The 12,032-nt window shown below is 39.1% G+C and overlaps 1 protein-coding gene across 1 annotated transcript in view; it reads left to right on the top strand.

Annotated features, from left to right (window-relative positions):
• Positions 1–1,597: 1,597 nt before the first annotated feature.
• LOC139691697 (uncharacterized) overlaps positions 1,598–12,032 on the top strand; it is a 19,200-nt gene continuing 8,765 nt past the window's right edge. The window contains exons 1-3 of the mRNA XM_071589541.1: positions 1,598–1,732; positions 5,392–5,544; positions 9,789–9,854. Of these exons, the coding sequence (XP_071445642.1) occupies positions 1,598–1,732; positions 5,392–5,544; positions 9,789–9,854 (354 nt within the window). The remainder of the gene's footprint in view (positions 1,733–5,391; positions 5,545–9,788; positions 9,855–12,032) is intronic.

The raw sequence follows: 12,032 nt of genomic DNA, 5'->3' as shown, positions 1-12,032 counted from the left end.
GAAAATAGAATTGGAACTATGCATGAATGTACAAAGGTTAATGAAATATAACATTCAAGCTCAAATAAAATGTTGGGAAATACACTGAAATGCTGCATACACATCTTTACTCGTAATAGAGCTTAAAATCACAAATTATCACTCTTAAACTCATCCACGCTGCAAAAGCATTTGATTAATAGCTGCTTCTTAAGTATAGTTTAAAACCTTTTTACAGTGAGTTTTTTTATATTACCGTATTTCCCCATCGATAACGCGCGCGTTATTTTTACAAATATGTTCATATGATCGAAAAAAATGAAGATGTGCGTTATGTAATGAAAATTGAAAAAATCCAAACATAAACATATTTTTACACACACTATATATGAGTTTTACGCGCATATACATTTGTGACTACAGATGCTCGGCATCTATAGACGTTCAAGATAACTATGAAGTCCATGGCCCGCGATATTTATACAAATTCATGAAAACTAAAAAGTTTTGGGTGCGCGTTATCTATAGGAAAATACAGTATTTGAAAATTCGTTCAAAATAAGTAAAGTTGGGTGCTGGGGACCTTTACTCCATGTAAACTGGTTATTATATTCAATCACTTGGCAGTAAAAAATATATTTAAGTGGTGTCATTATTTTAAATTCAAGAAATAGTGCTCTTCCAGAAGTTTTCACGTGACAGATACGAATGGATTTAGGGATAGTATATTATTTTTAGGACATTACAAGTTGTGGTTGGAACAAGTTTATGAATCATGAAGACTCCTGTTGCCTTTTTGTTAGCCTTATCCTCTATGTGAGATTGATAGTCAAGAGTTACGTTAATTATGATTCCCAAATATTGAGTTGAGACATCAATGGCCTCTCAAATAATGTGATCAACAAAAAGCCCATTCTCTTTCCATTTTAATTAAAGCATGCTTAAATGTGGGAGTATGCAGGGACTCAAATGCTCATTCTCCTATTATGTAATGTGTTAATATTACTGTTTGGCGAACGTTTTGGGTTCGCTAAAGAAATTCGTGCTCTTTTTCTACGCGTGTTAAATCTACGCGGGTGAAAAATGAAATTTAAATGCCACTACCGTTATATGTTGGAATGGTCATATACGTTCACGGAATGTACTTTATACAATGGTAATTGGTTTTCTCTGGTCTAAATACTCGTTTTAGCAGGTTTATAAGCACTAAGAGTTATTCCTTTCTATCAATTCAGTATCTCCCTCGCTGTCACGTGCAAATTCAATGCATGTTATGATCACGTTGTCTCCAATGCAGAACATTGAGCCGAGTTAACAATAATCTAAAGCATTTCATCGCTCGAGTTTGATTTAGTCTTTTTGCGTAACGGTGACAAATGACGTTTATCTGCATATCCCCTCATGGCGAATTTCGGATAGAAGTCTAAAGCTTTCTGAGGTTGCCTACTGTTTGTTTGCCAATCTTTCGTAAGCTGTCGGTACTGCGTGTGGAGTGAAGTTGGCTTGCAGATTTTATTTGCTTTAGACTAGTCACAATTTGTTGTACATGCACTTGCTTTTTCCCCCGAAGATCTTGCGTTGATGAATTTGATTTATGACTTCTTTGTGATCTGGCAAAATGGATTCAACCTTTAAATATGTCATGTGTAGACTCTGTTTGCGTGAAAGTGCATCGTTGATTGATATATTCGAAGAAAGCTACGAACAAGGATTTGTGATCAGTGAAGTCATTGAGGATTTACTACATTTTAAAGTAAGTCGTGTTGTCTCTCCAATAAATGAATCGTTATTATGCTACGTTCTGAACTATTGCTCAATTTACGAGGGATGAATTCGGAAAGTTCGTGTCTTAAACTTTGCGATAAAAGTGGGCACTGGGAAATTAGTCGAAACGCAGTGGTTGTGTAGGCAGTAGACAGAGTTGTTAAAATTCATTATTCCTTCGTTTCAATATCGTATCGTACTCTTTGCTCATTTTTTTGCTTGGTATGATTGACTTTTAGCAAATGTGTTCATGTATTTGGTGTCTGTTTCTAAACTTGAATTTTAGGATAACAATATCATTTACATATGAGCTTTAAAGTGTGTGTAGTCACTATATCGAGGATATATGAAACTAAATGTTAGATGTTCTCTCCCAAATGTCTTTTTATGTAGTTGTGGAGTGTTTGTGTTAAAAAACTCTTTTAAAAGTCGTAATATTTCCCAAAATGTGAACATGATATTTGTTGGAGCGCTTCCGTGATGTGTTAAGTTTCTATTTTTGCACTTTACCAATTAATTTTTCAATGATCTTGATTCTTCAATAAATTGATATGAATATCTTACGAATCAATAATTTGTCATGGGTTTGTAATTTGATGAGTGATGTGGCACAAACACAAATTACATAACAGATCTCTTGGCATATCAACATAATTTGTATTTTATATTACTAGGACAATTCTACTTTCGTTATAATTCATTTGGGTCGCGTTGAGAACATTTTCTGCTAGGCTTATTTGGGAAAATAAACTTCTAAGACGTCTTCGTGGCACGCACAGCAGCCATATCTTAATGTATGAAAAATCTTACAGGACGTTCAACATTTAATCCGTAATTTTCAAAACAAAACCCACGACAATGTTTAATAAAATTTTATTATTTTAAACATGGAGAAAGGTATCGTTCTATATTTCACAAGGTAAATAGTATGAACGTGGCTATGGGGAAGTATATGCCTCTATGTCCAGTTGGAAAATGAAATCCAGTGTAATTGGTCTTGAAAACAGAACGAGAAGAGCCAATTAAGGTAATATTATTGTTCTATCCGGTGTTCGTCGGAAAATTAGCGTCCTCATTAGCAAAGATCGTTATTGCTTGGCCATCTCATTATTTTTGCTCGGTTTATTGACTTGATATGAATTATAACTCATTTTTCCCGTGGCCATTCGGCATTAAGTTTGTTATTGCGTTATTCCTTAGGGCGTGCGAACGGAAGTATTTCGCAGAAAAAGCTTAAAATACTTATTAATTGTGAATTAAATTATAAGTGGCTCAACCACAAGAGTGCCGAACACTAGCTACTGGCAGCCCATGCATGTTTTAATCAGAGCGTTGGCTCAGAAAGATGTTTTTATACTTATGTGCCCATCACCTACCATAGTTTTATCTTCCAATAATATGTGGAAGAATGCATTTTATGTATACTACCACGTTTGTTTAACTCAGCCAAACTTTTTATGTAAATGTGGATAGATATAATTTGATTTTAAAACGAACTTAAATTATGAAGCGCGGAAATGGAAGCTTTATGTAGCCATTTAGGTTAACCTCGAGTTACGGCTCTCATTCAAATAATAAAAACGGGATAATTACGGGACTTGAGTTAGAAAGGAAGGTATCCAGGCAGAATCTGTACAATTCTCAATGGATATCACATTATTCTCCAGCAAAATATCGCATTTTACTGTGCACAAAGTCCTGATTTTAATCATCCAAAAATATTAACGGAATAATTTTCCCCATTGAATGTTGTCAGGGAAGAGATTTCAAAAGATTTGATACTAATTAACAAAAATGAATGCTTGAATATTATCAATTTGGATTAAGGTTAATGTGTGTTACTATCAGTCTTCGTATTATTTTATAGTTTCCTTCGGAAGTACTTCGAAAAGGACAGCTAAGACCTCCTCATCGTTTTAGTTAATATCAATTTAACTTGGAACATAATGTATGTACCGAACAAAATCCAAATCTATCAAGTAAATCGGAAACTGACTAAATATATTATGGAAACTATCCAGCCATATGCGTAAACATATTTTGAGAAGTATATTAGTAGCCTTCCATAGAAGAATGTGGTTAAGGAGACCTTTAAAGTTGTCTTCCCCTTCATAGAAGTATTAATACTCCACTTCGGGACCTCAAACACTTATCCCAGCGTCTCTCTTTAAATTCTTTTCAATATAAAACGATCTTTTAAGGCTTTTCTTTCTCCTTATCGCAATGGTGGTCATCAGAGCTGCCTCATTGCAGTATCTCATTAATTACTATAGCAATGTCAAATTCAATGATTTGGTGTTTCGATTGTACTTGATAACTTGCTACGAACACGCTAACGATGACACAGGTCCTCTAGAACAGATCTAACAACTGGAGGTAGTTGTCTGTGACACTTAAACGTAATTCAAGTCTTCATAACGTTCGGTTATGGACGAGATAAAAGTGAATACACAAATGAACAGAGGAATAAATAACCAAAATGTCCTCCTTAGCAACGGTGAGTGTTGTTATTCGTATCTCAATTGTTAACGTCAATAGTTTCGTAATGAAGTTGCACTTTGCTCGGCACCAGTCATCAAGAAATACCCAGGTAATCTTCAAAAAAGGTTTCATAACTAGCTGGAGATGTGTCTAGGGTCTACTAAGTCTATGTCCCTGTGAAACAAAAAGCTCAGTCCTCACAATAATATTCGGTTATGGACGAAAGATAAACCGTAGAATACTCGCGATTTTGTTATTGCCATTCATGTTGTTCGCTCACTGTTGTGCTAATTTCATTGCTGTTTGCTAAGTGTTTAGTTTACATTCTTTATCTCCGTGCATTTAAGTGAGTCACCCACGTGTACAGTCGTATACAGGGTCCAATATAAAAGTAATGCACATTCTAAGGGAAAAATGGATTTTTTGATCATCGTACTTGCACAAACTCTTGTAAAATTCTTATAAAAATACTCTTCTTCCGCTTACCATGCGTCGATAATAAGTACACTTGCAAGGAGACGTCTGTCTGCCACGCCCCTGAAGGAACCCTGAAACTTAACGCGGAGGCACGCCTATACGTTCAGACTACTCGTAACAAACTGACAATTGGCTGTTTTGTATGGGTAGACCCCCCAGCAAACATTTCGCAATCGGTTTCACTACGCTGTCATGGATAGTCGCGTCACAATAAAATAATGCGCAACACTTTCATAATGGACCCCACAGACTCCTCGGAGCATACTGGCAACCGGCTGCTTTGGAAGGGCAGACTTCCCACCACATTCCCAGTCCGGTTTTACCGCGCTGCCATGGATAGTCGCGTCACAATAAAATAATAAGTATTACTTTCATAAGGGACCATGAATGTATACGAGGTATTTTCGCAAGAATTAGCAGTGGCTCGAGGATAACAGCCCATAACTCGTTGCTGTGTTTGCCTACGCTGTCATGCTGGTGTCAAATTATTCCTCAAGAGCATTAGTCTTGGAAATAAAGTGAAATTGTATGTGCAATGGGTGATTTTATGTTTGATATTTGGATAAATCCCGATCGCTCATTATTTTGAGCCTGGTTGCCATAACCAGATCTCACCGATTGGTGCAATTAATGGCTAAAGGGATGGTTAAACTGTTAAATAACATTCTTCCTTCTCTTCTCTCTCCGTAGGTTATGAAGCTGAGGGGTCTACCTTGGCTTGTGTGCACCAGATGTTTGGAGAAGCTGAAAGAATTCCGTCTATTCAAGTTGCAGTGCATCGACTCCAAAGTTGCCTTCGAGAGCCGCTTTCTCGTCGATGGGAAACATGCCATTAACGACCAAGTAAGCATGTTGATTTGGGCATGTCTCTCTTAATTTGCGACGTGGTTACTCGGGGGCGCGGGGTAGAAGACTGAGGCGAACTGCGATTAGACGGCTTGTATTGCCATAACTCTCGTCGTGCCTTGTACAGCAGGGCCTTTCGTACCTTCAGCATGCCTTTCAGATTGGGTGGATGTTGTTATAACGACGGAAATACAAATAGCGTTGCTGTATCGTAGTGTTAGGGTCGATGGAATAACGGAGAGTCCTTGAAACATGTGTCGCCCTCATCTGGAGATGGATTGCAGTTATCTGTATAGACATACAGGCAGGTATACATCACGCACAGATATGCACATGTAAACCAATGCTTCCCTGTCCAATACATACGCAAACCGAGACCATAAGGACTTTATTTGCAAAGTTTAGAGTCTTATACATCTTAGATTTTGTTGTTTCCCCCTCCTTATTCAAAGTATTCTCTCGATTCTTACAATGGCTATCTATGCCTTCTTCTTATATTGACTGAGACCGTGACATACTTCAAAGGGGCATTAATAAAATGGTGGATTGGGTGACGAAAAATGGGATGGATATTAACCCTCTCAGTGCGTTGGGGATTCCAGGGGTACTTAGTGAGAAGTGTGAAGGGAAATTTAAGAAAATGCATCACCTTAGGGAAAAAAAAACATTATGAAGTTATTTCTTTAGATATCCACATGCAGTTTTTTTATCTTGAAATAAAATATTGTAGTTAATAATGATGTTTTACATTTACATCATCTGAAAAATAAATGTAATTATTACAGTATGATAAATTTGAAGAATATTTTTTTAGCAATAATATTTCGATTTTTAGACACAATACTTATTTTTTTTTTTAAACATTTTTCAATAAAACTACCATGTTTAAATATAAGAAAGAATCAAAAAGACATGTAGAAAAAATTATAAATAAGTAAAGAAAATCCAGTGAATTGCAAATTTTTTTTGTCAGCCTCTGCATAGTTCGATTTTGTTGAAAAGGCTGATCGATCTCACCTTAGTCATAAATTGGGACTTTTCCCCTTTCCTTGAGGCTGCGGCAATGTGCTTACAATATAAAGGCAGAAAAAACCAAGTTCCAACTCGCAGAGAACTGCTGACAATGTAATCCAATACACAGGGCGCAAATGGTTAGATAGGATGGACACAAAGCAGTGCTCTCATTTCCATCGTCTCAACAAAGTCTGAATAAGCAGTTATATATCAACACCACCACACCATAATACATTCAAGAGATTACAGATGAAAACAGATTAATTAGTAGCCTTCCAGTGGCTTTTCATAGTGGAAGGACCACTCAGAAAAAAAACGAGCAGACAATTAGGCTGAGCTTCCCGACATGTACAAAACTGAACGAAAAATTATAGTGAGAATTATACTTTTTGAGAAGCATTTAAAATTGCTAATAAAAAAATTAAAAAATTAGTAATATAATTCTATGGAATTCACCCTATCGATAGCACAAAAACCATAAATTATTTAAGAAAAAAACCATCCTGTTCCTTCCCTTTCCTCGTTTGCCTAACATTCTCCCCTCTATCACAGTCTTCAACATCCCACTGCCGGTCAGTACACCCTTCATCCACTTTTCCTGCCTCCATATGATTACTCCCAACAAACCCCTCTCTTCGTCCACCATACCAAGTACTTCCTCGTTTGTTTTCCTTCTTTCGGTCCATTTCACCTTCTCCATTCTTCTCTCCACACCCACATATCTACAATAGCCTCCAGTCTACGTCTATCCTCCTGCTTCAATGACCACGTTTCCATAGCCGTACATAACTACGCTCCTTATCAAAGTTTTCTAACGAGTCTTTTCTTAATATCCTTACAATCAACGTCCCTCTCATCTTAACTCCCTCCTCCTTGGTTGAAAGCCTCTTTGCATAATTGCTCAATAATTCTCCTTACGTCCCTACTACTTTGATACCGTGTTGGTCCAAAACACTACCGAGATACGTAAACTGTTCTACCTGCTCTAGTTTAATTGCCCTCCTATTTTAATGTTTACATGTATGGATATGCATATATAAATTTAGTATACACCTAAACATGTACACATACACAGAGTAAGTTATGGTGAAGAAATGAAACAATTAAATAGGTAAAGTCTTAGACGAAGAATGAGGTTTTTTGAGAATATGTAAATGACTGCAAATTGCTAGCTGTAATCAGGATTATTATTGTAAATTACTCAGAAATATGAACGTACTTTGGAAGATCACAAATGAACAGCACACGGTAAAAGAGAGACAGTAAAAAAACACTTGCAAAAAACCAAAAAAAAATTCGTGCAAATCTACACCCACTTAGGCGTACATATCCCTGCGAAAACCCATAAAAGTTACATGCCTGCAAATACATTGTACTATTATATCACCTAATATTTACTTACATTCACCTTGGGATACAGTAGGAAATCTATCCAGTGAGGTGGTGAATTAAAATTTGAAAAGTAACGTGTAATTCCACTAGTACATGGACATGCTACATACAAGAAGGTCGCCTCCCATAAGGAAACAGGTCAGACAATGTTACCCAACGCTGCAGGTAGCGGTAGGGTCACCCCCTAATAGAGAGATGATAGGGGAAGCTTAAAAATAGACAAAGCGGAGACAAGCAATGCTGTAATGAGCACTACATTCATGTAAATGGCGTTCTACTGCGGTCATACAGGAAGAAAGGGTTTTGACAGCATTAGACGTGAGTTTAGTTAAAGTACATTTGCGATTGAGAAGAACTAATCATTCCCAAGATGCTATTATGGGTGGCAAGTTGGATTTCTGCTGTCTATAACCCTTCTGTTGCTATCCCGTATTGTCCGTGGGAAGAAGGAGTCCTTGGGTCTGCTAGTTCTAGCATCTGTTTCCCAAATTTAATATATATTAATGATGCAAGTGAGCAATGTACAGGGTTGCACCCAAAAGTGGTAGGACTGATTTTTTTTACAAGAATTTTATTGACGGTATACTGTCATCGACTTAATAATCTTCAAAGTATGCTCCTTGAGCTGCTACACACTTAGTATAACGTTGCTCCCATTCCCCGTATGCCCGCTGGAAATTTTCTTTGGGGATGCCGTTGATGACCCTCGTCGAAGCCTCTTGAACGGCCTTTATCGAGTCAAAACGTCGTCCCTTGAGCTGTCTTTTCATCAGGGGGAAGAAGAAGAAGTCCGGTGGTGGCCGATCGGGAGAATAGGGCGGGTACGGCAACGTGGCAACGCCGTATTTGGCCATGAGCTGTCTGACGACAAGCGCACCATGGCAGAATTTTCGGCACCATCTTGGCGCACACCTTGCGCATGGCCAAATCCTGTGAAATAATGCGTTGGACGTTGGATGCAGCCAGACCCAACTAGTCTGCATTTTCTTCACTGGTTAAGCGTTGGTCTGTGTTCAGCAGTGTCCTCACTCTGTCCACATTCGTGTCGGTTCTTGCCGTCGACGGCCGTCCGGAGCGATGGTCGTCTTCAACGAGCTCCCTTCCCTCTTTAAACAACTCGTGCCACTCAAATCTGTGGAACGGCTTAAGGCTGTGTCCCCATAAGCCTGCTTGATCATATCGAGGGTCTCAGTTGCCGTCTTCTCGAGTTTTGCACAAAACTTCACGGAATAACGTTGCTCTAAATTCTGATTCATTTTGTTTTTCGACGCGGATATAGAAACTTGCTTCACTGAAAACGGTGTCCTCACTCAACGACAGCCCGCAGGCGACTGAGGTTGGTGTCGGTCTGTTGCTAAGATCCCCCTCCACCTTACCCTGCCAGGTAGACCCCCCTCCACCGCTCCGTTCAAGCCAGAGAAAATCAGTCCTACCACTTTTGGGTGCTACCCTTTATATGTTTGGAGTGCGAATAATTTGCGAGATTTAGGTGCAGAAACATGCATATTTGAATTTATTTATTGAGTTAAACCTAAGCATATCATGTGTGGATCTGGTCAATCATTTCTGTAGTTAAAGTGTCTTCTTCAGTGGACGTCCTACTGAACATTGCCCCACATTTGTGGATAAACTACCCAACGTTTAAACAAACTAATAAGTATGGATTTGACCGTAGTATTTAAAACAAACTCTGCAATTTCCTGCATTAAATAAAACAGTTATTCAAGGCAGTCGTAAGGGTTGATAGTCTTTCTTGTGCGTTTAATTGATGTAATGCATTACAAGCCATTATTATTCTATTTCCCTCCCTGACGTCTCTGTTCTTTTGTCCGTAGGTTGAAATACGGAGAGTCAGGAAGGAGGATGTGGAACCAGATCTCGACAAGGTGTCATATCCACAGGTAAGGCATTGATTCTCAATCATTCCTGCAGTGTGAATGACAAAATGAAAAGTATTCGATGCACTTTACAAGGTCTGTGAATTAAGTATTGAAACTGGTATTTTTTTAAATGTTTTCATTCAAATGGAAACACAATTTTATACATTGTCACCCTCGAAATAACTTCTTTCTGAAGCCACACACAGCACTGGAGACTGTTCTTTTCCACTCCTCATAGCAGTGCTGGAACTCCGATACTGCGGGAATAGACTCCAGCTGGTCGATTACAGCCATTTGAAATTTTTCGACTGCCCCACCGAAATGAGTGCGCTTGAGTTGATTTCTCAACCTTGGGGAAGAGATAAAAGTTGGAAGGACTCAAGTTGGGCGAATAAGGAGGCATGAGGAGTCACAGGAATGTTTTATTCTGGCCAAAACAAACTACTACTGGTCCTTTTGGTCCTTTGCGAAAGGTTTTCTGGAACAATTTTTGCGCAGATTTTATCTCATTCCCAATTCATTGATCAAAACTGATGAACGATGGTCTGTGAGTCTAATTCAACTCTTCCGCGATCATTCTGACCGTCAACGGACAATCTGAGTGCATAAGATCCTGGATTCTGTCAATATTTTCATCAGTCTTCCCACCCAGAGGGCCCGGGTTTGAATCCCGGGGGCGTCAAATATTTTTCAGTGAGGGTATCTCGATCCGTACTTGAGGTGTGCTTTGTGGAGGGCACTTTGAGTGAGTATGCCGTCCGTCGGATGGGACGTTAAACTGATTGACCCCTTGTTGCCTTTTGTTAAGAGTAGGCTAATGCCGACACCAGGTTTCTCTCCACCCTTCATCCTTTCCTGTCCATCCCTAATGGTGCAAATGTCCTCAGATGTTGGCCGCCTCCCCTAAATACTAATGCTACCAGTATTTTCATCGGTTCTTGAAGATGAAGGCCTTCCACTTGGTGGTTGATCTGCAATCGACTCTCTTCCTTCTGAAAATGCCTCAAACCACCGACAAAACCTGGGCTCTTCAGACAAAACGCCATCTCCGTAGGCGTGCTGAAGTTTAGCTTTGTAATTTCATTCAGTAATTTCTTGATAACTTTTACCGCACTCCACCTAAAAACTTGATATGTTAATTCGTTGCTTTGTGATTTCATCGATTTCCATTTCCAACAAACAGTAAAAAATAAGGACAACAGAGTCTATCACATAACTGGCATACCGTACGCACAGCTCGAGGACTTGCCGAGCCTAGACAGCTTAGGTTTTGGGTAACTAGCACCGCTAGTGGGCGGGGCTAGTCAGCTAGTAGTTACCCGAGTCAGCATCAGTCAGATAGTCTAGTCAGCATCATGGCTTCAGATTGCACCAGTTTGCGCATTTATTGCGTAGATCACGTACACTTTTCTTTAAGTTCTCCGAAAGTATGGTTTCGGAGGGTCCTTAAATTAGGCATGTGTGTTGGCAATGACCACCTCGTCAACATGAATCATTTTCTGTCGTTTTTACATGTTTGGAAATGAAGTCATTGGGGGGGAAAAGCAGAATTGAAAGCAATGTAGTTTCTGGTGATATGCTTGTGGCCTCAACTATTTCACGAACTTTGATTCTTTGATCAATCGAGAACATATTGTAGATTTTGTCAATTATTTTGTAAGAAGTCACTTCCACTGGGCATGCCAAACAATGTCTATCATTTGTGGATATATGGTCCTGTTACTCTCTGGTTTGAAGAATTACTGATAATTTGTTGTATAGCAGGTCATGTTCTGCATGTTTTAATATGGTCCCGGTGATTCTAAATTGTTGTAAATCATGTACAGGGTTCGTCCGGAAAATAAGTGTACTGAGCTCAGGAAAAAAAATTTATTACACTTTTACATATCTTAAGCTAATATTCCTCAAAATAGGACCCTTGTGAGTCGATACACTTGTTCCAGCGGCGTTCCCATTCCTGGAACGCTCCCGCGAAGGCATCATCGGGAACCTCTCGAAGACTCGTCGTCGACCTCTTCTCTGCCCTCCACGAACATCTTGTGCCACCGAAAGATCATGTTTCTGGACATGGCTGACTCCCCGTAAGCCTGGTTAATCATACCGACGGTTTCGGTAGACGATTTCCCAAGCTTTACCGCAAATTTGATGGAATAACGCTGCTCCAAAAACTTGGGCATCGCGTTCCGTGACGTGGGTCGA

Source organism: Hetaerina americana, unplaced genomic scaffold (genome assembly GCF_022747635.1).
Source record: "Hetaerina americana unplaced genomic scaffold, ioHetAmer1.1.p SCAF_39, whole genome shotgun sequence".
NCBI classification, from domain to species: domain Eukaryota; kingdom Metazoa; phylum Arthropoda; class Insecta; order Odonata; family Calopterygidae; genus Hetaerina; species Hetaerina americana.
This window is presented reverse-complemented; position numbering and strand designations above follow the sequence as displayed.